The sequence below is a fragment of the Sceloporus occidentalis genome, unplaced genomic scaffold, assembly GCF_023333645.1.
Source record: "Sceloporus occidentalis isolate IW3139 unplaced genomic scaffold, rSceOcc1.0.p SCAF_11, whole genome shotgun sequence".
NCBI lineage: Eukaryota > Metazoa > Chordata > Lepidosauria > Squamata > Phrynosomatidae > Sceloporus > Sceloporus occidentalis.
The window spans coordinates 689,226-716,363 of record NW_028316991.1 but is presented as its reverse complement, the minus strand read 5'-3'; the positions used below and the strand labels follow the sequence as shown (position 1 = coordinate 716,363).

At 38.8% G+C, this 27,138-nt stretch overlaps 1 protein-coding gene across 1 annotated transcript; it reads right to left on the bottom strand.

The window, feature by feature from the left end:
• Positions 1–26,953, bottom strand: LOC149305401 (regulator of G protein signaling 20-like). The gene is made up of 5 exons (XM_089477365.1): positions 26,864–26,953; positions 5,379–5,527; positions 3,456–3,542; positions 2,774–3,008; positions 1–189 (listed from the first exon to the last, which is right to left on the bottom strand). The coding sequence occupies exons 2-5, from the start codon at positions 5,522–5,524 to the stop codon at positions 1–3; spliced, it is 657 nt and encodes a 218-aa protein (XP_089333491.1). The 5' UTR covers positions 5,525–5,527; positions 26,864–26,953.
• Positions 26,954–27,138: the final 185 nt, after the last annotated feature.

The following is a 27,138-nucleotide window of genomic DNA, read 5'->3' as shown; positions in this document are numbered from 1 at the left end:
CTAAGATTCTTTGTTTTTCTCCGACAAGGACTGAAGAAGATTCTTGTATATTACAGAGTTCATAAAACGTGGGTAGGAGTCTCTGTGCATTAAGGTGTATATCTGAAGCTGAGCATCATCAAATGTGTGTTGGGAAGGTTCCAACATATTCCTGTTAATAACTTCCCTGACTCTGGAGTCCAGGCTGACCTGGAAATAAAGTAGAGACACTTTGGGTCACATCCATTGTTCATGCAACCTTTCCACATGTACCACAAATAGACAAAGATAATGCACCACTGGCTGATACCTCTGACGGCGAGCAACTTGGTCCATGCTGTGACATGATAATAAAAGTTCCCGGGATATACTTATAAAAGTATGATTAAAGGTAGAGAACCCAAATGATTGGCAGGTTTTATTCCTGCCCTTATAATGTGAAGAGATATTAATGATGTAATAGCTTATTGTTCGTGTCTGTAATGCTTGCTTGGAAAGGTCAAGTTCTTTGAAAAATAATTATTATCCAGCACGCCAGGACTTAAGAATGTCCCCTCGGAGGGGAATCTCCCTTGGCATTCTTTTTAAATGTCTTCCTATTGTTTATCCGTACAAATGTTTTGTTCCCTCAGTATCCTTGCAGTGTAAATGTGTGAAAACACTATTTGTTTCACTCATTCTGTTGAAATATGATTCATTAAAAAAGGTGTTGGGTAAGTCCCAAATCGCTTGTAAAGCCAGCCTCAGAAGTGACTATGCCAAAGTGCTATGATTGATGTTTTAACACATGAGACAACTGGCGCTGTCTTTTCCACACTATGAATAAAACAACATTAAGTTCTGATTTTGGCTTCAAATAAGGTGGGTATAACATTTAAAAGAGCATTCATCTTGCTGGTGCTTTAAAAAACGTAGAGCTTAATGAAAATCATTTTTACCTCTGTGACTGCACTAGCAGATTATTATTGATAATTGTCATGAATAGAATAAATGCATGTAGGAGAAAAGAGTCTATTCACCAAAAACACTTCAACTCCCTGATATTCTTATGAAGGGCAAACCAGCATTGAGCGTTACTGCTTCTTATGGCTGAAAACCTGAAAATATCCTTGTCTTATTTGCAAATGAGGGGCATTTTCAGGTTTTCAGCCATAAGCAGATGTATTTCTTGCAGGTAGAGGGACTGTTCCTTGTGCCCATTTAATATATATATAATATATAATATCTGACAGTCACTCAATAAGGATCCCTGCTACTTTAAGCACCCCAAGTGTTGGACAGATCTATCCTTGCCTTGATAGGTTATTCTTGAAGGTTCTGAAAGGAAGCTAAAAAGTGTTTTCTTACAAGGGTTTTAATCAATTTGATATGGTTCCCTGCCATTTTCACCTACCCCAGTCAGTGTCAGGTCCCATAAGGGAGAGAAATAATGGAGAGGAATTACAGATACCCAGTATTTTTACAGTCATAGTTCAATAAAGCTCAAACTATGTCAGAGCACCTATAGCTTTCTACCAGTCCACACTCATCAGGTGTGCAAAACAAGCAAACACACATAAAACATCAATTATACTTGATACATGATAACTACCTTAAAATCATAAAGTTTTATTGTATTTGCTTGAATATAAGGCAAGTAAATATACTCAACATCGGTTTTTATTCAGACCTCAAATCCAGGGCTCTGCCACACTGCCTAGGGGCTTGTCATTCACTCACACTCTCTCTCACATTCTCTCACAATGTCTCCTTACCTTCTCTGCCGACTGCTTCCGTGTTTCCATGTCTCCTTGTCTGCACCTCTAATTCTTATCTTGCCTCTTCTTGCTCTTCTGCCTTCTATTTTCGTCTGGTCCTCCCCAGTATTAGCTCTGTCATTCAGGTACCCCCACAAAAAGGCAGAGCCTCTGCACACACCGTCTCCTCCAATTGGAGGAACTGGGAGAGAGGCTGTTCCTTGGGTGAACACAGTGTCTCTGTCTTTTTGCGGAAGTACTTCGAGATGCCAGAATATTGCACATGGATTTGCGGAGAAAAAGAAGCGTTTCTGTACCACCTTTTCTCCGCGAATCTGTCTCCAATGTTCTGGCCACTTTGAGTACTTCTGCAAACGTGCTGAGCCATGGCGCGTACCACGAGGACAACCTCTCCCTCGCCCCTCCAATTAAAGGAGAGAGCAGAAGCCCCTCCCCTTTTGTAAAAGTGTACCTGGGTAATGGGGCTGATACCGAGAAGAAGTGGACAAAGAAAGAAGACAGAAGAACAAGAAAAAAAAAGAGAAGAAGCAGAGCTGCGGAAAAGGAGACATGGACACGGAAGCAGTTGGTGGAGAAGGTAGGGATACACTGAAAGAGACCATGTGAGAGCAACAAAATAATAATAACAGTGGTTTTGATTCTTTTTTCAAATAGAAAAGATCTGACTATAAGACACACTTTTTTCCTGTCATTAAAATCCACAGGTCTGGGGGTCATCTTATAATCAGGGTTGTCTTGTAATTGGTATTCCATGACTGTGTTAATTATTTTAGTTCAAATGTTCTGATTTCATACTTAAAGAATTTAATAATATGGCCAATGTTTTACATTTGGGTCCATAAAACCGTGGAGCTGCTCTATATGAGTATAAGAGAAACTGAGAAGTATCTAAACCTCTTAACTTCAAACTGGGCTGGTAAAGGAGCCATATATCTTAACATGAAGTAAACTGAACGCTTACATGGTTGGGGAATTACTGAGAAATGTAAAACTATGTGAACTCTTTCACGTTTTATGCAATCTTATGCTTTTTATACCTCTTTGGGAGACAAAATTGAGATGTAGTCTTCGTATATTAGCCGTGCCTTTTCTTCTATTATGTTCTTATTGCATTCGTTTTTAAGGTCTTCACAAGCCATCCAAAAAAGCATGTTCTCCTCACTAAATTCTGTTCGCAGGAATTCACGGAAAGCGTTTCTCCCACCTGGAGTAGTCATTAGTTTGTCAAACGACTGTCCCCACGAGTACACATCTTCAAGAGTAGGGGTTGGACTAATGGTAAAAGGAATAAAGACAATCATGTTTTTGTGTAAAAAAATAATCTCCATCAAAAAGATTTATATTAAAATATTTATGAAAATATTAAAACAGATGTCTTGTTTTCATTTAGTTATTAGTCTCTGAACCATTCTTGATTGGAATGCCAACTTGGTGGCCCGCTTGCTTTCTGAGATGGCTTAGAGTAATATCAATGTCTTTCTATGACAAAATAAATGTAACAGCACTAATATCACATGCTGTATAACATGGAATGCAGAGAACGTGTGAGATACAGGTTTGCTGTTAGTATGACCTGGTTTTGCACTGTTGTATGATTCTTCTTTGGAATGTGGCTGCTTTTGGACAATAAAATACAACCACTCACAGAAAGTATTGTTCAGTTGTGGCCCTTCATACTTGCATATTTATATGTTAACCATAAATATATGCCATACATACCTTTCCTCACAGTTTGGTATGCCTTCACCTCTGTTTTCATTAGAAGACCTCCTTGTTCTTTCTTCATCTCGATTTCTGACAGTGAGACTGAAACATGGAGAAATATTACAATGACTGTACACTACAGAAAAACCTCCTGTATTGTCATAAAGCCTCCAAACCCAGTACCTTTCAACCAACCTGACATTTTTAATTTGTCTTATTTATTGTATCAACAAAGTGTTTAACACACTATTTCTTAAACATAAAAACATAACATTTGGCTGCAGACAATAACCATTGGGCCCTTCTAGTCTGCCCACTTTGTCTGATGTAAAGACTCAGACCTTAATTCAGGCATAAAGCTATCCTAAATCTAAGGCTTAATGGCTGATTAACATTATAGAAGTGAAATCAGAGAAGATCATGTCGAGTCTTAAATTCCACAATGTTACTGCAGTCTGAAAATGTATCTGATTAATGTGCAATTGACAAATTAAGTTGACTAAGCAATTAAAAAAAATCAGGATGAAACTGGTCTGAGGTCCTGAATGAATGACTGCAAATGGAGTTGTGGGTTTGGTCAGAATTAATGGTTTCCTCAATGCTAAAAAGTACAGGCAGATACTTATTCATCATGCAAAACCATCAGGGTCAACAACCCCAAACATACAGCCAAATCATTAAGAACTATCTTCAGTATAAAGAAGAACAAGAAGACCTGAAAGTGATGGTGTGGCCCCCGCATAGCTTTGATTTCAGCATCATCAAGTCTGTCTGGGATTACACGAAGAGAAAGAATCCACTAAAACTGCCTCAATCCACAGAAGAGCTGTGGTTAGTTCTCCAAAATGTTTGGCATCTACCTGCCGAGTTCCTTAAAAAAACTTTGCCAGTGTACCTAGAAGATTTGATGCTGTTTTGAAGGCAAAGGGTGGTCACACCAAATATTGATTTGAATTAGATTTGTCCTGCTAACTCACTTTGCATGTTGTTGAATGAAAATAGACTATTACCGGTAATATGTCTAATTTTGAAAGCATTCATACTTTACAACATTTTTTTTACACCTGCCTAAAACGTTTGCTTTGTACTGTATGTCTCCTAAAATATCTCTGTCTACGTTAGGGGTGGAGGAGGCTGCGCTTGCAAGCAGCATAGCACAAGCATAGCACAAGCCTTGTCAGAACACCACAGAAAAGGAGCATTTATATAGACACTCACAAGGACCAAATATTAAACAATAGAAGATGCTTGGCTTTGTCTTACGCACCATCTCTCTCCATGAGCCAACACAGGCCTCCTCAGGTATAAAAATTGCACAACCATCTCGAACTTTTATTCATAAAACACTAAAAATATTAATCATGAAATATCAACAACAGTTTTCCACAACACAGTGGCGTACTCGGTGGAGAGGAGCGGTCTGTCCCAGGTGGCTCCACTGAGGAAGCTCCACCTTTTTTGAGGAAGAGCTCCATAAGGCCTGGTCAGCTGAGCTGATACCAGGGAAAAGTGGCCGAAGAAAGAAGAAGGGCTGCAGGAAAGGAGACAGGACATGGACGGCAGAAAAGTAGGGAGACTGAGTAAGAGAGTGCGAGTAGGAGTGAGTGTGAGTGAGATTGTAAGAGTGAGTGAGAGAGTGGGTGTTTTGATATTTTAAAATGGGAGGCCAAATATAGGATCCACTCAGGTGCTAAACACTCTAGTTTATTTACATTCTCTACCATACAAATGCTAGTTGGTGAACTTATAGCGAGAGAACCATGCTTCCATTAAGCTCTCTCAGAGACCTTTATTTATAAAAACTTCTTGTCTCTTTTTCATATTATTTATTAATGCTAAGTGGTAATTATTTATAGCAATTTACAGTAATGCCATGCATGAGCAACTACAACTCCTGTGGTGAAAATATCAACAATGGAAAATGTATGTCAAACATACCATGAGCAGCTGCAGCAACAGCACCAACAGAAGCAACAGGCATTGGATCCCCTATTCCCAACTCCCTGCTGTGCTTGAGTGGAGCTTACTGTCTCCTGATGCACGGACATCTGCCTCTTACGCATCTCCATCCGCTCTGATCCCATGGGCTGGAATACAAACAAACAAGTGCATCAGATCAATGAGCAGTTAAAATCACTGTCATCAACTAAATAACCTCTAAGGACAGAGTTGGAATAGATTACAAGGCAGTTAGCTGTAGAATCTGGTTAAAGCAGAAGCTTAAAGTTTATAGGACTCCAGGTTACAGTGCATTGGAGCAAAAATTGATAACCATTGGAGAATTTCCCTTCATTAACCAGAGTCCCTGCTTACAGAGAGGTGGGTGATTGCACATAGGTTTGTTATATTAAGTTGTCCTATGTATTCATTTGTATTTTATTTTTCCATGAGTGGCTCAGAAGAATAATATCTCATGAAAACACGATTATCTAATTTAAATAGATGTTAAAAAAATAATATGGATGTTTAATGTTTTATTGGGTTTTTCCCTTGGCTAAGTACACCGTTAATAAACTCAAACACATCAGCTTCCCAGGTAAATGTTGTGACTTATAGCCAAGGTTTCATTGATTCTAACAATAATAAAGGAAGGCTAGTTAAACGATCCAATGCATTAATTGAATCATCTGTGCTTATCTATTTTTACAAATAGTTCATAAGATCCGTTGGTGCTTTAAAAGTTTCATGTCTACAAAATAACTTAAATCCCAAAGTATATGTTCCACTTTGTATATTATTATTATGATTTATGGAAATAATACTAAAAAAACTTTCTGATAGCTTCAACTGGTTAATCCCAGATCAAAGATCAACCAATGAATGAATAAAGCGCTCAGGAGAGGGCTATCATAGAGTAACTGCCCTGGTGATACCACGAATTGAAGATTTGGGACTATATAGATTGTAAGATCTTTTAAACAGGGCCCTCCTCACCTGTTGTTTCTGTATGTCATCTTGTTATGTTATATACTAATTGTTATGTCCTGTCTACCCATTGTACAGCGCTACGGAATCTGATGGTGCTATATAAAATAATAATCATAATATAATTTTACTTTTTTACTTGCAATTCTACACACAGCCACTAGGGTGAGTGTTTCTTCGCCACTCTAACCAGGCAATTCTGGGAATCAACAATAATGTTGTACGTAACAAATGGATATCCATCTGGAATCCTCCACTTGTACGTTTTAATACATATAATACTAGGGCAGTTGGAGGGCCACAATATTACACAATCAATACAACATAACTCCATTGATTCAAATGGTGAATGATAATTCCATTTCACTCCCATTAATTCCTTGGTCTTGTTACAAATGAAAGCTATTCTCAATCTAAGCAAATAAAACACAACTGGATTATATCGGCAAAGGTCACATTTTTTGTATCCGTTAGGCTGGGATGTATCACTGAAATACATTAACTCTTTGTTAACACAGAAACCATTCGACTAAGATGTGAGGGAAAGCTGAGCTCCAAGTCATCAGATAAAAAATGTTCGTTGCTGCCATATAAAATCAATCATTTTGTAAGTTACTATTATACAATAGTCTTGGGTGGCAAAAATTCATTATAAGCGCAAATTTAGAATAAGTTTTACGAAGTTTGTCCAACACAAGAACACTATTTTTCATTAAAACAGACTTTAGTTACAGGCAATGATATATGGAACACTATAGGCTTCCCTAGAGAAAGATTTCTAGCATAAAAAATGATTGTTAAAGAATATTCTAAAATAAATAAGAATAGCAGACTTAATCAAATGTCTTTTCTACACAAATATGATAATTTGCTCCGGAACTGAACAGAAAAAAAACGTGTACTCACTGCATCATAATTGAGGCATTATGGCAGACGTCTTATGTGAATATTTAGATTGCAAATGAAAAAGAAAACTGATTAATTAGCATGTGCAACAACAAACAGCGATAGGGAAATTAAGCATTGTCCAAATTCTGTCTTATACAAATTTTTAGCTGTCCTCTGAAACGATTTGCATGCTTGGTACCAGGTGCACAATCCAGAAAATGGAAAAGGTAAACTTGTCCAAAAAGACTGGATCGAGTCATGTAAGCGCAGTCTTGTTTTATTAAACAAACGTGTACAAGCCGAGCAAAAACAACATAGTATCCTGGCAGTGTTTAGTTCTCTAGGACATCAATGTCAAGTATAATCATTACATCATAAATTTATTTCATTAAAAAAACAAAATTTCTAATCCCGCTACAGTCATTCTGGAGATGAAAAATTACGTTTTGGTGCCAAGTAAGTTTAAGGCTGAGAGCTAAAAGTTTCTCGCAGATCATTCCTGACATAATGGTAAACAAATAGAATCTTAATGTTTAAGATTTAATAGTTATTAATTCTATGTTTGGGTCAATTTATCCTTTAAATTCTCATTTTATTAACATATATAATGTATACCGAGCTCTATTTGTCGAGCGGTAAACAGAAGTCTTCTGGAAAATTGCACCAATCAGAGACCAACAGGTTCCTGTGTTGTTTTGAACATGTTCCCTGGTGCATTCTTATTATTTTTCACTTACTAAACAGAGCAACTTAGCCCTTGGTAAAGTATTTGGAACCTCATACATAAACACAGACACAAATATCATACAAGAATATGATAATAGTGTAACACAGGGAACACATTTAACATAACCTTCTAATGTTGATCTAAACTATGGACTATGAATTATACAATACCAATGCCAATAATAATGAGTGTCATATTGGCATATGTACCAACTATTCTGATTTAAACAGCATAATTCTGTCAGTGGCACCTTAATGCAGATGATCTATTGTTTCACCACTAATTGCATGTATGTTGACTAGAGAGCTATGGAATGGGTTTTAGTGGAGCCCAGCTAAGGTCAGTTGGTAGGTAAACATGTACAGCCTTTTAAGTATAGAAAGAAAGACTATTCCATGAGTCCTAATGCATTCTGCCGCATGCAAATCAGCGCAGACATACTTTGATTTCATTTGCTTTCATTTGCTCCTCCTACTGCCTGTCTCTGTTGAAAGCAGAAGCATACAGAAGTATGCTTTCTACACAACTGCTGCAGCGCTTCCATTTAAATTGATGGCAGGAGCAGCAGGCAGTCATGTGTATTGTAGCTGCAGTATATGCGCATCACGTGCCAGGAGATATGTTTGGCGCATTTCCTGCACAACATTTATCTGGGAGTGCAGAAAGGAGCAGAAGCGTGTGCTGCATGATTCGACAACTATTTTGATATGTTTTATGTTTATATGTTACATGCGTTGATTCTGTCCAAGTATATATAGGCTAGGGCACAATGCTGTTATCGCACTGCACTCTGCATTTGAACGATTTCTGTCATCTCCATAACAAAAAGGATTATTAAATAGTATTCCTTTACAGATGAGAACAGATGAGGGATGGACAAAAGCTGCTTACTGCTGTTTTGATTTAATGAGTTGGTTTTTTTTATATTTATGGAAGTTGTTAATCCCCTATTCTTCAGGCAGGAAAAAAAAATGACATATCTTTCTTTGTGTCAATCAACTGAATTTCAAACAGATAAGGTTAATAGATTGATTAAATGGGGTTTGGATCTCAGAGTAGGAATAAAGAATCTACATGTTAGCTGCTGAGCATTATAGGATCTGTAGTCAGTAGCAGCCACGGTTCTAGAGTATAACTAACTTTTAGACTTTTCTAGTTACCTACATTTTCCATTAAACAGTTAGTAAATGTATACTACGTGGATGGGGGAGGTTACTGAATGCCGTGTATTTTCAGGTTTAAGTGTTAAGGCAAATCCGGCTGTCCTGTGAGATTTATTAGATTTAAAAAAAAAATCAAATATGTGCTTTGGTCTAGATTTCCGTAACCCTGGATAAAGTTGGCAGGGGCTCCTTATTCCTAGTTGTTCTTCAGCAGATGTAATCCCAGCTCCACTTTCCCTGTGGGATAATTTGGAAATACATTCTGTGCGCGTTCTAAAGTGCACTGAATTGTCCAGATTGCAGATTTGGATGATACACTTTTACAGGTTTGTTTGGGATTAGGAAAAAAAATGGCAGAACTCTGTTACTGATGCTAATTACTGACAACGAACCATCTATTCCTATCCAGTAAATGTTGCTTCATTGCTCAAGACCGTTTGGGATTTATAGATTCTTCAAATGCATTAAAACACATAGCCATACCTAGGAAGATCACAGGAGGTCTTCCCCAGAGTCTACCCCCTAGTAGGGAAGCTGGAAGGGACAAAGGTGGGGTCTGGGCAGTAAGGAACAGCAAGTGGGCCAGCAGATTCTGTAACGCTCCTACCACACACATACCTTGGTGGTAATGCACATTATATGGAATTTTAAGACTTAAGGTGTTACATCTGCTCAGATCACGTATCCCAGCATGCTCTTAACGTCCTCCTTTTTGATTGGCCAGTTGTTTATTGGCTTTCGAACTGGAGTAAACAACAGGAGGTAAGAAGACATCTTCGAAATAACCCAAAGTCTCATTATAGGTTTGAATCATTTGCTAAAAAAAGACACAAAACACATGGTAAGAACCTAGATTAGTAAATTCATTTCTGAGAGTGAGGGCAATAGGTTGCTAATGTTGTGGAAAGAACTTACTCGTTTATGTATTCAGTGTTAATTTTTTTTCTATATTCCCTTTCTGTTAATGTATTTTGGACAGATCTCCCTTTGCATCTATAACAGCTTCCACTTTTCTAGGAAGGCTTTCCACAAGATTTTGGGGCGTTTCTGTGGGAATTGTCACCCATTCATCCAGTAGAGCATTTGTGAGGTCGGGCACTGATGTTGGACGAGAAGGCCCGGCTTGCAATCTCCTTTCCAGTTCATCCCAAATGTGTTCGATGGAGTTGAGGTCAGGGCTCTGTGCGGCCGGTCAAGTTCTTCCACACCAAGCTCATCCAACCATGCCTTTATGGACCTTGCTTTGTGCACTGAGGCAAAGTCATGCTAGAATAGAAAAGGGCCTTCCCCAAAGATGGAAGCATAGCATTTTCCAAAATGTCTTGGTATGCTGAAGCATTAAGATTTTCCTTCACAGGAATTAAGGGGCCCAACCCCTGAAAAAATAGCCATTATGCCTCCTATACCAAACTTTTCAGTCAGCAGAGTGCAGTCAGGAAAGTAACGTTCTCCTGGCACCAGCCAAACCCAGACTTGCCAGTCAGACTGCCAGAGAAGCGGGATTCATCACTCAACAAAACCCATTTCTACTGATCCAGAGACCTGTGGTGGCATGCTTTACACCACTCAATGCGATGCCTGGGATTGTTCTTGGTGATATGAGGCTTGTGTTCAGCTGGTCGGTTTCATGAACCTCCAGCCGCATAGTTTTTGTGCTGATTTACTGACAGTGGAAGTTTTTTCACAAATGTTTGTAAATGCAGCCTGCTTGAATTTATACACCTGTGGTACACCTGGCTCATCAGACTTAGATTCTACTCCTCTCTTAATAAAAACATTAACTTAAGATAAGGGTAACGCAGATGATTACGTACCGTTTTGTCATGTACTTCATCTCAGCCTTTATTTTATCAGCAAAGCAAGTTTCAATACAATTTCCTGCACCTAATTACTCATTGTTGCTTTGGTGCCCAAAAGGCAAAGGCATGCTCAAGCCTCTGTCTTGGGGGCCTCCACTTCTATTTCTTATATATTTATCTCCCGGGAATACAATAAGTCTTAGTGCATTCAGATGTTGGAAAGATAGATTATATATTTCTACTTGTCTATTAAAACGTAGTCCGAGGAAAACTGACCATGTTAAAATTAACAGGTCTAAATACACGCAACGTGCTTCCTGCACCCTCTTTTTATTTTAATCAACAGCTCCAACCATAGCCTGCTTATATTTATTGCGTTTCTAAACCTGCATATGAAACCGGTGATTTTTTTGGTATTAAACGTAGACAAGCCTGTATTTCATTTCTATAATCCTATGTTAAGCGAGCTTAAGTTCTCTGGACCAGGTCAGACAGTGATCATATCTAAAATGTTTCCTTTCAAACTCAAGAACATTGCATACAAGAGAACAAGAGAATGAAAGAAACACCATTTATATTAAATGTCTGTACTGTGGCACTTTTTAACCATTGTTATTGCTTGAAAGTAAGAAACACAAAGCGACATACTCTGTCTCTACAGATAGGATAGATGTGTCAATTTATAGTTATGTCTCTGTAGAGACCTGTATTTCTCCATCATCCTAGTTCTCAGTAGATGTGATCATGTCTAAACATGTCTCTAAGCTTATAACTGAATGCTCCATTTTGGTACAAAGCTAACCTAAAGGAACAATAAACAGAAGACAACCTTCTTTGTTAAAACGATAGTAACTGGTACTAGTAAACTATTCTCTCCATAACTATTTAAGTACGATAAATGTCTAAATATTCATTCAAAAGCATATACGTACTCAGTGCAGTGCATGAATTATTTGCAGATGTCTCAGTTGACAATGTGCATGACATGCAAAAGCTCTTTGATTGGTCTTCCAAAGCACGAGTGAGTTGTCTCATTGGGATAAACAAGACTGTATATGAAGTCTTAGGTGCATTTCCAAATATAGGTATTATACTATACAACATTTACACCCCATTTTGACATTCTTCCTCTTTTCTTGCAGCCAGCGATAAACCAGCCTTATAACCTTTCACTGTGCCTTGAGTTCTTTCTGTAGCAGGCAGTTACTAAAGTGTAAGCAGCTGTGCACTAGTGGATGAAGTTGACTTGTCAAGTGTACATAATTTGAAGAGGGATGAAAAATGACACCTAACTGTACACAAAATATACAAAAAAAGAGGGGCACACAACCCAAAAAAGCATAAAAGCCATTCAGATACCGGGGTTGCTGCTAGAATTATAATGACCGATAAGTACGCAGAACAAAGCAAGATTCCAATGCATACCCAGCGAATACCAATCAAAAAACACTAAGGCCTTAGATAGGTGATTTTTGAATGCCAATGGCTGGGTAAGCTTTATGAACCAACTTCAACATTTACTGGATAACTTCTTCAAGAAGAGGTGACCCTGAAGGATGCACACAGTGAAGATGGTGAGATGTAATGTTTCATCTCAGCTAGAGTGGCCATGTGTTCAAGACAACCTAGGGCAGTCTGTGCAAGCGCATATGTCTACATCGGCAATCTCAATGTCTGGTTCCTGGTCCCTAACAGCAGGCAGTCATCGTAACTACCAGACAATTACCAGGTAGTCCTCCTAGAGGATGCCATTTTATTAGATATTTTTTCATTATTTTGTTGGTTATTCCCATTTTCCAGGCATTCATTCTAATCACCAGGCAGACATTCTAGCCATTAGGCAATTATTAGGATGCCTATGTAGCTACCAGGAGATTCGTCATAGTAGGTTTTGTTTCTGTTTTTTTTCTTGATTACCTACATAGCTATCAAGCCTAATACACGCTTCATCTATGAGGGACTACGTGGAGGTATCTCTCTAGGCACTGAGAGAAGGGGATCTTAGGGATAGCTCCTGAGAGTTTTTCAAGTAGCGAACAGCTTGTATTGAGACCTGACTGTGCTCAGTAATCTCCCTATTTGAATGCCCCCCATCTATGGCAAACTATTAAAAGTGCCCACAATTCATGTTCCTGGTGTCAGGGGCACAGTCTGCCATTTTACTTGCCAAATACGATGTTTGAATTCTCTTAGTAATTACATTTGCCTCTTTGTTAGGTAGTTTCTGTAACAATATACGGTAGTAGTGGACATTACCTTAAGTCTCTGGGTGGAGATCCCATTCCTTGTGTGTCATGGAGGGTATTCATCCAAGAGCGGAGCATTACTCGGTTTATTTCTTGTTTTATGTTTTGAGCAAAAAAAGGCAGCACATTCTGCCAACAGAAAATCCACAGATGATGGATGTCACGAGGGTGCTGCCACCTCATCCAATCAAATATTCACCGATACAAACACAGTATAGAAGAGACTAAATAGTCTCCCTCGCGCATTTGAGAGTATCCTCTAACCCTTTATGTTATATTTCATAAAAGTTATGTTTTAATAAGGAATTATCCAGGAGTGGGGAAGACCACTTTTTGGTTGTGTAACTTCTGTGACCATTGACCCTAACACCCTACATTGGCTGTAGTTTGATGTATGTTTTAGTTCATTCACTCAATTCATTAAAGGGTCAGCCTACTGTCACGAGCAAATGCATATTAAAGTAGTTGGTAAGTACTTTCTTATGCATTCTTCAACCTGTCAGAAAATTAAGTGGCATGTTTTGGAGATGCTAAAACTCCACAGCTACCGTGTTGCACCCTCCATGATCCAGTTTTGCACCAGGAAAGCAATCCCTTTGAAATCAATGGGTGTTTTTAAGCGCATAGGGGTCTCCTTAACCCCCTCAAAGTTCTTGCTGTGCCAGCTTTGTAGCTGACTGACCGTAAGTTTACCACATGAGCAAAGGCAGTAGGAGGCATTCAGACAAACATGTCTTCTGGAGGTCAAGGAGCTGGGGCAGGGTGGGAGTTCTAGAGAAGGGGTTAAAAGCATATAAGTGATTTCTACAGAACATCTCCATGCATTTATGTGTGTAATAGGGGGGGGGGATGTGAAAATGTAAATGGGACACTCAGCTATTATATGTGTTAAAGTCCTATCTGGCGATTCTTGTTTACAATGTGTGAGAGAGGTTGGTTTGCCATTGCCACCTAAATACAGGCCCATTCTGCGTCAAACATATGGTTTCAAAACAGTTGTTTTTTATTTTAAAATATTTACATCTGCTCTTTGCAGTCTAACCTTTCAATCATAACGTGATATATCTAGTAGTGACAATTTATTCATGTTGAAAGGTGAAAAATTAGAACAGATACTAATGTGTTTGAGTGTTATTGGTAAGACGGCAAGTTAGCACTTGAAAATGTACATTTTTGTTTAAGTGTGTTATTGTATGTGATATTTTCATCTATTTAGAATTTGTTTTGACATATATTTGAATATTATCGAAATGAAATAAAATACCAGATGGGTGTTTAATTATCACATGTGAGGTTATTTGGACAGAGTAGAAATGAGGGAAAGATTCCAAAAGATGACATGAATGACAAAGAATAAGTCAAGTCTGGATATCAGGTTCATTGAAGATTCTTATAATGATCATATATTTTATTTATTCTGTAATCAGTCCTCGGTTTTGGCTTAGATTCAGGATAGCCATATGCCACGCATATTTAAATCCCCTCACTGAATAAGTCACTACCGTTTCAGCTGGGAGACAGTTCCACTTGTCTACCACCCTCTCAATAAAGTAAAATTTTCTAACATTACATGGGTACCCACCATATGCTTTACTCAAAAGAAAACTACCACCATCTCGGTAAAGTAAATACTGAGTACTGAGTCTAGGTCTAAAAAAGTGACAAATCTGCATTAAAAATGTCTTTATTTTTACTTACAACAGAGTTTGTGAAATCATTTTCTTTGCAATTTCAAAAGTATTTACCAGTGAGGTTTTATAATAATTCTGTACTGTTCTCTCTCAATATCGCACCCAGCTTATAAATCCTTTGAGTTATTTAGCAAACTGAAGAAGGAAAGTAGAATAGAACAGACGGAAATTGTGTTGTAGACTAATATTTTTAACAATGTTTTCCTTGCACTTTTCTCCTTCTATTCCTTTTCCCTAATATACGTTTCCTAATATTACCACCCTTTTTACTTTAATATGTGCCAATTTTTATGATAACCACTCCAATTTTTTTTTTAAATCATTCGACCCATAAATCCAGCTAGTAAAGGGAAGTTGAAACTGATCCCATTCCTAGCTGTTCACAGAGAAGAAAAGAAGCATTCTTAACATCTAATTAACATTAAGTACAGGATGGCAAGGAGATGTTGGACACATTAGCAGAGAATAAACATGAGAATTCCAATAAAAATATATATCATATAATATACCGAACCGACACCGTAAAAGTTGTAGACCAAATAATGGTGCTCATCTGCTATAAGGTGCTTCTTTATGCTGATTATTACATGAAAACCTCTCATTGTAATTATCAGTCTCTGGTTCAAATTGTGGATCCCTGAAGCCATGATGTAACAAGCTATTATCATTATGCAATTAGCTTGTAAATATGCTCTAGTATTCATACAATGGAAACTTCTCACATTCTCTAATAAGTAGGTTGATAAATGCAACTGAAATGCATATGGGCACTCGTGGTAGAGCCTCGGATGGCCGAGCGCTCGACTAAAATACAATCCACAAGCCTAAATCCATTATAGTGCTTCTGAACCTTTGAGCCATGATGTAAAAAACATTGGAGCCTGTTGTCCACAGAAAATAATGTGGCCGCAACCTTGGGATTCCGTGTTTTTGCGGATCATTCTGGATCTCGAATGACATTAATTATTCCATGGCTAAAAATGCGATTTGGTGGAATAAGTACAATGTGTGTGTTTTTGTTTTGCGTTGTTTTGCAGTTCACAACTATCTACATTGAACTGCAAACCGATGTGAAGCATCAGAGAAGAAAAAAGCAACGCATTTACTGGATCTATGCCTCCTGTTTGACATCATTTACAAATTAATTATTCTCTACCTAGACTGTTACTTTGCATATGATGTCATATGCAGACATCATAGAGTACATAACTGATAAATACAATTTTCCCTTGAACTATACATTTGCTTGTTACATTATACATGCATAGTATATAGATTTATAGATGTCTGTGCTCACTTTACTGTATAGGTGACCGAATCCAAATGCCATGAGAAAAAAAAATTATCTTCGCTTTGTGTTCCCAAGACCTTCACGATCATACCTCCTCGTTAAGTTATCTGTTCCCTGTTTACTTGCTAATTGATCCTCGTTGGTTTAGGCATCATTTATAAGGCAGGTACGAGAATAAGGTTGATAACATCAGGCTATGAGGTTTTAATTAGACATTCTGGTTTTGCCACTTTATGCCACAGAGTTTAGCTTCCGGCATCCCTGTCAACAAAACCTCAACACCTCTATGTTGGCAGAAAGCGCATAAATGCTTCCCCAAACTCAGAGGTCTCTTCTTCAGATTCCATCTGTGGTCCCAAGACCTTATGTGACCCTGCATTTTTTTCTATGTTGGCCCAATAAAAGCTTTGATGTTCGACTTCTGTTCTGCAATCCTGCTTTGTTTAACCCCTTCGTGACAAAGGCTGATTTTACTTTTTGTACCCTTCGTGACAATGGCCGTTTTAACATTTCTGCGCTACTCGTGTTTAGCTGTAATTTTCTTCTTTCCCGTTTACTGAACCCACACACATTAGATATTGTTTTTTTCAGGACAAGAAGGGCTTTCTTTAGATGACATTGTTTTGATTGTATCATATTATTTACTATTAAAAAAAGTATAAAATATGGTGAAAAATTTAGAAAAAAATGACTGTTTCTAACTTTTAGTTAAAAAATCTTTTACTCATCTATAAAAGGTAATAAAAAAACCTGCTAAATAGATTCTACTATTTGTCCTGAGTTTAGAAATACCCAATGTTTTTATGTTTTTTTGCTTTTTTCTGCACGTTATGGAGCAATAAGTACAGGTAGCGTTTTGCTATTTCAAAGCCATTTTTTCCAAATCTGGTAATTCTTCCCCCCATGTGCCATTTCGGGTATCTTTGAAGCCGGCCAATGCAATTTACCCCATCAAATCATATATTTTTGAAAACTAGACAGCCCAGGGTATTCCAAATGCTGGTATTTTAACCCTTTCCAAGCACTTATTCTACCATCAGCCTTTGTCAAACTTTATGGTAGTAATTTTTTTGCATTTGTTTTTTCACACACATTTTACTTTAGGTATGAATAAACAGGTTCTGGTATATGTCACTATCAGAAAACACCCCAATATGTGTTTAGCAACATCTTCTGAGTACAGCGATACCTCACATGAATGATTTTGCCTGGCTGTTTGTGGGCAAAAGGGCCACATTTGGGGCATGCACATTTTTCAATGTTGAACTTTGGCATTTGGGGATCCACTGCCCATGCCCTATTTGGTACATCTTTGAGCCGGGCCATTTCAGTGTGCCCAATAAAGCTATATATTTTTGAAAACTAGACACCCCAGGGTATTTCAAATGCTAGTATTTTAACTCTTTCCATGCACCATATCTACCAACAGTCTTTGTCAAACTTTGTGGTAGTCATTTTTTTGCATTTGTTTTGTCACACACATTTTACTTCAGGTATGAATTAAAAATTTCTCGTATATGTCACTATCACAAAACACCCCAATATGTGTTCAGCAACATCTCCTGAGCGCAGTGATACCCCACATGAATGATTTTGCCTGGCTGTTCGGGGGCAAAAGGGCCACATTTGGGGCATGCACATTTTTCAATGTTGAACTTTGGCATTTAGGGATCCACTGCCCATCCCCTATTTGGTACATCTTTGAGCCAGGCCATTTCAGTGTGCCCAACAAAACCATATATTTTTGAAAACTAGACACCACAGGGTATTTTAAATGCTGGTATTTTAACTCTTTGCATGCACACATTTTACCACCAGCATTTTTTCAAAGTTTGCAGTAGTATTTTTGTGTGTGTATTTTTCCCACACACACCTACTTTATGTATGAATTTACAGCTCCTGGTATATCACACGACACCCCAATATGTGTTCAGCAACATCTCCTGAGTACAGTGATACCCCACATGCATGGGTTTGTCATTTTTGGGGGGAACTAAAAGGCCACATTTGGTACGTGTGCATTTTTCTAATTGGAAATTAGATGTGTGGCCATCCTTCCCCCCGTGTTAATTGGGACCTTGTTGAACCCGGCCAATTCAATTTACCCCATCAAATCATACATTTTTTAAAAGTAGACACCCCATGGGCATTTAATATGCCAGTATTTTAACTCTTTCCATGCGAGAATTGTTTTAAGCTAATATGCTAATTTTAGGACTTGCTCACAAAAATATATTTTTTATATATATATATATTTTTTTTGCCTTTTTTTTTTTTAACATTTTTTTTCAACTTGAAGGTTCCCCTGATAGTGACATCAGTGGGAAATTATTTTTACATTTTACTGTTTTTTTACTATTTTTTTTCTAATTATTATTAATTTTATTTTATTTTTAATTTATTTTTTCTAATCACACTGTGATTAGAAAGCTGAGCTCCATTGACTTGCATGGTTGAATGCAGTACCTATATTCAACCTGCAAGTGGAGCCAGAGTTCTCTAGAGGGTCTGGAGACCGTCTAGCGAACTTTTTAGACTTTATTGTTTTTCTTTATTGAATTTTCCCGGACCGCCGCCATCTTGCTGATGGCGAAGATCACCGGCAGCTGCGGCTGTGACCGCTCTCCGGAGCGGTCACAGTCCATCCCCAGGTAAGTGTTTGGTGTCGCTGGATGCCTCCTGATCGAGGCATTCCAGCGACACCATTTTAAAACGGGCGTCTGCCGCCATACGAAGTATGGCGGATGTTGACGCCCCGGGGAGGGGCCAGAGATGGCCCCTTTGTGCCGATAATGGCGTTGCTGAATGCCTCGAGGTCGAGGCATTACAGCAACGCCGTTTCGGTGCAGAAAGCGAAAATAGATCGCTTTCTGCACGCGTTTAATGACGTGCCGGTCCTGGCACGTCATTTGTCGTTATCGACTTGAATTTCCGTGACGTGCCCGGACCGGCAATTGTCATCAAGGGGTTAAGGTTTGCATTGACAAATAATACTATTGTATCAGTATATTGTATCAGTATGCTCAGAAATCCAGTATGTAAAACTAGAACATACAAAGGTATTCTGCAGTTTCCTTATTTTCAAAAGATGCCAGTGAGTGCGCGCCTCTTATTAAGCTTTAATATATATATATATATATATATTTATATAATATTTTTTTTTAAAGAAAGACATTTTCTGGGTTAGCTACTTTAAAAACAATGCGATTTGTAAACAAATATTGTATACACATATTTAGACAAATGATATTAATGTCTGTGGATAGACAGTTCGGATGGTCTTAGCATATTATATCAGCTTTCACTGATTTAAGTTATAAGATTGATGAAGACTCCATATGACAGGGATGTTTGCAGCAATATATTCAAGCCTAGGATAATTAGGGACAGATTGACCATATGGGTTACAAAGGAGATCCAACAAGTATTTAGAAATCTTTTGGTGATGATAAAAAAAAAGCCATATATACTTTTTTGATTTCCTGATTAGACTATTTATTTGTCCTTATTCTCAATATTATCTTCCATGAGTTTTAGGAAGTGTAGCCCAACATATAGGAGAATGCTGGAAACCTTCAGACCACGGGGACAATTCCGGCCAAATGGCCAGTAGTAAATGATCCTACACAGATGTTGAAGACAAAACTCTGAATGTGTGATCTCAATGAGATCTTGCCCTATGTAAAAACACTTTTACAGAAGGAGAATACATCCAAAGCCAAGCTCTCCCCCGCCAACACAGCACCGGTGCTGACGATAAAGTGATTGCATAAAACCAATGCAACCTACTTACTGTCAGTCTGCCTTTATCATGAATGGATTCAAAGAAAAATCTGTACTACCATACTAGGTACTGACTCATGTTGTTTGGCCTGTAAGTTCAGAATACAGCATATTGGTTACTGAGTCACAATGTGTTATATGTGCTAATGACTAATGCGATACCTTTACTGGGTAACAACTTCCCAAAAATTCATTTATTTTTCTTTCATCAGAAATTATAGTGAATGCGAGACAGGTCTATCTCACCTAGACTGAATCATCGCCTAGCGTGTCAAATACAAGGTCACGTGTATATTTCCAGAATCTCAAACTCAATTTCTGCATTCACAGATTTAATAGCAACCCCCCCCCAGAATTTAAACATATTTTCTCCAAAGGCTTTTTGATTGAACAAGGGAAGATCTTTTTTTATCTTGAGAAGTAAATTATACGAAAGGATGGCCGAGTTCACGTTACATTTACATTTTTGTCCAACTAACAATGACATAGAATTTAATGTCAGAGAACAACTGTACACCCAATTAGTCTGCTCATTAGTGTTGTCTTAGATTCAGGACAAACGGACAAAAGTTATAAAAATAATTTTGCAATGCCGGTAATTTAGTTGATTCATATCTTTATGCCATAACATGATTTAAAGAGACAGTTCATAAGTTCCTTTAAAAAAAAAAACCAAGCACTTACCTTAGGTAGAAGCTGCAGCTCCCCATCTTCTCTATGGCTCAAAATTTCTGACCACTGATTGGCTGCTTCTATTATTGAACTCAATGCTTTCTACTCATAGTGGGATCTCATTAGACCCCCCAACATTTGCTGAACCAACACTGGTTGTTGACTTGCAGTAAGTATATCATATGCAAGAAGATTTATTCTCCTGCTTCTGAAATAGCCGGGGGGGGGGTGTCAAAGGGGCAAATTAATATGGGGGGGAATCCAGCAGAATCTCCCCACACATGTGCAAGTAGACACCATGGAAATCTAAAGCAATCTCTCAGCAATCATACGCATCGAAGGGAATATGATGGCTGGAATATCTCTTTAAGGCACTGTGCCCTTCATATGCTTGCAGTTATTTTAGCAACCATTCCTAATATCTCAACTTTATAGACAAATTCAAGACAAACTGGCAAATTACAAAAAGAGGGTACAGCCATAGCCACAAAATGAACTAGCCAGAAAATTTCTTACAAATAATTTTTACCATTTAAGCTTAACATTTTGAACAGGACACCATCATTGCGTCAAGGAAAAGATTACAAAACCATGGTTCTAACCACCAAATGAACCTGCCAAGATTCTGCCATATTAAAAGTTATCCCCATATGCTTTATATTAGCTGTACAGTTAGGGATAACGCCTCCTATAGTTCCATATACTAAAAGCTAACGCAATATACTGTATGTTTACTGGTTATGTCCATACCTGGGGACTGCCCACTGACGTCAGCGAGAGGTTCCCCTGACGTCAAGTGCGTTCCCCCTGATGTCAGGGCGTTCCTGCTGACGTCAGTGGGAGTTCCCGCAGACGTCGGGGGCATTCCCGCTGACAGCAGCGGAAAACACCCCCATTTAAAGGGAAAACGGGCGGGAAGCAGGCGTGTCAAGACCCCACTCCCGCGACCCGGAGCCTGCGCTGGATCTGGCTGGAGACGGATACATCACAGCCAGGGAAATGCATGCATCTTCTGCAGGGCGTTTAGCTGGGCGTGAAAAAAGAGGCAAATACATTCAGAGAATTCTGCAGAAGCCCTTCTTGTATTTTCAAAATGCATTAACGTGCATATGAGGGCTGGAGTGTGCCTTTAATTGGTTCAAACAGAGACAGTTTGTGGTTTAATTACCTATTTAAAATATAGAACCTAGACAACCACTACTAAAGAAGTTAAACAGTTTGAGGTCACTTCGAAATTTCCTTGTTTGTAAAAGAAAAGCAAATTTTGTCCATTAAAATAACATCAAATGGATTAGAAATACACTGTAGACATGGCTAATGTTGTAAATGACTATTGTAGCTGATTTTTTATGGAATATCTTCATAGGCGTACAAAGGCCGTTTATCGCTCCCATCACTCCTGTGTTCCAATGGCACTTTGTGTTTGCTAATCCAAATTAAGTTTTCATTAGAAAACTCTTTTGCAATTCTGTTACACAGCTAGAAATATCTTTGTTTTCCATAAAAACATGACCCCAAACTTTTGAACGGTAGTGTTCCTGTATATATACATCTATATATAAAATATATATATATATATATATATAAATATACACATACATACACATAACATTTCAGTGTAACTACTAATAGTAATTCTTATAGTTATTGATAGATTCCTAACTGCATGGATTGAATTTATATTAAAGATTAAATAGGTGTATCAGAATCTATTTTGAAACTTCCAAAGCATTGTTATAAAAGTTTACTTTTAAAATACTTTTGAGCTAACCCTATGAAGGTGGAAAAAGTTAAATATAGTTAAGGGATTTTAGAAATAACTCTTGCGATGCTAGCACCTTTTAAGTTTTTAATACTAATCCAACACAGACTAAACCAGACCTACATAAACAACAAAATATGAAACCAAAACGATTTCCAACGCTAGGCACCACTACTTGCATTATGGATTATAATACTAGGTCATGCTGTCTTGTGCATCTCGCCTCAATATCCTTTTCATTACTTATTGAAATGTCCTTTTGCAGATATTAATTTATTTGATATTATTCATTCTTTTTAAAATAAATTATAGACATGATTTACATATATTTACTACCTACGTATATATATATATATATATATATATATATATATATATATATGAAAACAGTTGCTGTATTAATAATAACGTGTTATATTTTTCTTGTAGTAGTTTCAGTTGGTATCAAGGAGATCTGGACCCAATTTTACTGGATTTTTGGTTCAATTACTTTGATCTGAATTACTGCTCTGATGTGTGCTTTGATTTACTTGGAAAGAGTTGATTTTACGTTTAAACTAGTGCTAGTTGTGCGAAGTATCAGAGTTACATCGGTAACTGAGTAAATGAGTATACTAGGTTGAGCACATGCTACATCACTTTGTACCCTAGGAGTCAAACCACTCGCTCTTTTTACCCTTAAATTTGACAATTTAGATACGTGATTAAATCAGGCCTATAAAATATTCTGCTATGAACTTGTGTGTGTTATGATGGTGTTAATGGCACCATCAATTAAAAGGGAAAGGCAGATGCTGTGCTTTAGGCATTGATTATTTATAGCTAAATTAGAAACTTAAGCATTTAGCTACGCTCCAGTTTTCATCATATTTGAAAACTATGATGATATTATGAAGTGATGATATGGCCCCCACAGAGCCCTGATCAGGGCCGGCCCGACAATGGAGCCAAGTGGGGCAACCGCTCCAGGCGGCACTTTTGAAGGGGCGGCACTTTGCCGCCCCAAGCCCTTTTTTTTTTTTTTAAAAGCGAAAGAGAGAAAGGGGCGCCGAGTGGTTTTCGCTTACCAAGCTGTCAGTACCGCTCGGCGCCCCTCTCTCTCTCCTCTGCGGCGAGTCTCCCTGTTCGGTCTCGGTGCCGGCTTGTAATGCTGAGTGCCGGAAGATTTCCGGCGCTCAGCATTACAAGCCCGCACCGAGACCGAACAGGGAGACTCGCCGCAGGACTGCTGAAAGGTAAGTACAAGGGGGTGGGGGGGACGGAGGGAGAGGAAGGGTAGATAATGGGGGGGGGGCGGCAGGGACGGAGGGAGAGGAAGGGTAGATAATGGGGGGGCGGCAGGGACGGATGGAGAGGAAGGGTAGATAAGGGGGGGGGGCGGCATTTTAAAATTCGCCCCAGGCGGCATTTTGCCTTGGGCCGGCCCTGGCCCTGATCTCAATCTCATCGAGTCTGTCTGGGATTATATGAAGAGACAGAACTGCGGTTAGTTCTCCAAGATGTTTAGACTACACTATGTGCAAGCGTACCTAGAAGAACTGATGTTGTTTTAAAGGCAAATGGTGGTCACACCGAATATTGTTTTGAATTAGATTTTTCTTCTGTTCACGCACTTTGCATTTTGTTAAAAGATAAAAATAAACTATTAATATGTCTATTTTTGAAAGCATTCTTACTTTACAGCATTCTGTAACTCCTGAATCAAACTTTTGCACAGTATTATACACCGTATATATTGTAACACTGTAAACTTCAAAGAGATGCTTTTTTGGAATTTGGGCACAGGTGTTATACAAGTTATGCAGATGGATCCCTGGGTTGGAGAAATTGGAGCGCAGGGTGGGCCAACGCTCCATTTGCCCTTCCAATGGAAAATTCATGCTGGCTTTTACAAGAGACTAGAGGGCTGCAGGATCTGTCTGGGATTCCCATGGCCTGCATCATTTACAGGTGCTGAGCAATAAAACCCCCTGGAGCCTGATGATCAGGGAGACTGTTGTGGGAAGAGGAAGTTCCCCAGTACCCTCAGGGCAAGTAGAGGCCCTGAAGAAGACTATCCCTGAGCCAAGTGCCCTGATACCTGCCTGGACCTTTGTGTGTTGTCTGGAGGAGGTTTTCCAGAGCCTGGCTTAGCTGGGTCATGGCTGGGAGGTGTAGCTAGTGGGTGTTTAGGCTGGTTGGTCTGGGCCAGTAAAGAATAGTTAGATAGGGCTCCAATTGGGAGCTAGGTTTGTTGCTTTTTTTTTATGTTTTGGGGCGTTTCATTTGAGCAGTTGAAAATAATCAAGTTGTTGTTCCTGAGCCTTATTGCCCTAGAGGACTGTGCTTAAGATCGCTAAATCTGAAATCTATGGCCCTCGTGCTACAGAGTTTGTCACAATATATATATCTTATTTTAATCGCTAAACAACAGTAGGATTTGGGAAAAGTGGGAGGTTCTTGACCTAGATCACAATCTTTTAAATAGGTGTTGTTATGGATGGGGATGAGAAATAAAGGCTACTGATTCTAAATAAGAATATTTATTTAAAATAATTACATTCCATAAACAAATTAGATGAACGTTATGTTCTTCAAGACTTAAACCACTATAAAGTCCACACTTCAAATGATTTAAACATTATTAGTACAGTTTTCTTGATACAAAGTTCTGGATACAAAACACGCAGAATAGGTCACCATTGGCGGAAACTTCAAAGTGATAACATTTCTTTCATTTTAAATGCCTCTCCTTAGCATTCTTCCTATTTCCTCCATCATTGTACTAAACCATAGTTTGTACTAAACTACACTGACATAACTAGGGCATTGCGGAGAGAGATTATTAGCATTAGAAATTAAGCAAAGCATCATTTTTTTCACATCAATTTAAAGCCATTTGATAAATACCATGTTCTCTTGGCCAAATGATCAATTGAGATCATTTGAACCAAATGCCCGCTAATAGGTTTGACCAATGCTGATGAGTTTGCATCTGTTGGTTTTTAAATGGTTATATATAATAAATGTATAATATATATATATAAAATATAATAAAAATAGAGAATTGTAAACTACATCTATGAGTTGGTCTCAATGTAGTATTGTTTCCCCTTGAATGTTTGATCTGTCAAGTGAAAAGCCCATTCCTGTTATCTATTTATCAGGGCATTGCATGGTGCAAAGCTTCATTTGGATGATTTGGGTGTATATGCTTGTGTTTTCTAGCAGTTGAGACAGTATAATCTAAATTTCATTGAGAAGCCCTTCAGCATTCAAATAGTTAATCAGGAGAATTAAAAACTACCCGGGACAATACAGCTCACATAGTAAATTCACATAGTAAATTGAGTTGAATTAAAATAAATTATTTAAACGCTTTCCATTCAATTAGTAATAGGTCCGTATACAATCTATATCTAGCTGAATGTACATATATACGGTTGAAGGTATCACTATATGTGCAGGTATGGCTATGGCTGAGGGTGTTATGAGTGATCGTCCGCAGCCGGTGAGGCAGCAGAGGAATCTGAGTGAGAGGAGATCTCGAGCTATCGCACGGAGAATACACGAGCTGGGTTACGTGGGCGATAAGACGAGAGGATACACAGAGAGGAGTGTGACCGTCATCCATCGGCTGTGGAATAACACGCATGCCGTGTGTGTCATTCACGAGCACGTCGCACCGGGTTCCACGGGATCATTAAAACACACAATCGATAGAGTAAGTGCAAAGCGCTCATCATCATAGCTACACACACAGCCTTCTATGGAGCGATCGCACTGCTGTTTGCTCTTGGATTATTCTAAAGAAACTCTAGATTACGCAGCCATTGATTTTTATACAATCGATTAGAAAAGCATCGGGCTGTCCCCATCCCAAGCCGTGCAGCGCGTGTCCATTGCCCGGTCGTGTACTTCTATGTACCGGCAGAATTCGTTTGCTGCTCCCCCTGCCTTTACAGCGCAAAGCAACAGATAGGTGGACCGTTTTATAACACCTGGGAAGTGAACTGGTTAATATAACACAAACTCCACACATCTAATGCTCTAAAGACAGGCCAGATCTGAAATCAGGACCGAAGCATCAGTCCTTAGACTATAGAATGCAGGCCTGAGAGACTGCATCTCGTCTAACTCCCATCACGCTCAGCCAGTTGTCATGCCCAAACCGCTGGGTCGTACTTTGTTACACCGCAGTGTGAGTCTGATAACACCAGCTAAATACCACCGATCTATGCAATGAGTTTAAAGCATACTGTCCTAAACCATCCTTACTACACATGCCAACATTGTGCAGATCAGCGGAGTCAGGGAGGGCGCAGAAAGCCTTCCACAGAGCAGGGATGTTTAAACTAATTATGTGAATTTAATAGAATTCACAAAACCTACTGATCGCCATCTTCAAGAGAGGCAGAGCTCAGGCTGACTGCTTTTGGCAGGACCGATCCGGTGTATCGCCGCTGTGTGACCGGCGCTCCGGCCCCGAATACTTACAATTTCACCATCAATGCCGGGGGAGAGCTGCAAATCTTTGCCGTGGTCACATCCGTTAAAGCTGGGCTGCTCACCCAGGGCCGGCTGAGCATCATCCATGCGCATGCGTGGGGGGTTCCTTCTGCCAGTAGGATGGTGATGGTTATTCTTATTATTCCACGGAATATCCACTTGCGTTAAATGAGAACTAAACCCAAATCATGCAAATAAGGCGATCTGCCCTGCCTCGTTTGGAAGGATGCCGGGGCCAGACGCGGATTGTTCTTAAGCGATAA

What these genes read in the sequence shown, in the direction of transcription:
- LOC149305401 (XM_089477365.1), bottom strand. Translation starts at nt 5,524, where the DNA reads ATGGGATCAGAGCGGATGGAGATGCGTAAGAGGCAGATGTCCGTGCAT. An exon ending in TGTTGCTGCAGCTGCTCATG is followed by an intron (nt 3,543 to 5,378) that starts GTATGTTTGACA and finishes TCCATGTTTCAG; the next exon opens with TCTCACTGTCAGAAATCGAG. An exon ending in ATACCAAACTGTGAGGAAAG is followed by an intron (nt 3,009 to 3,455) that starts GTATGTATGGCA and finishes TTTTACCATTAG; the next exon opens with TCCAACCCCTACTCTTGAAG.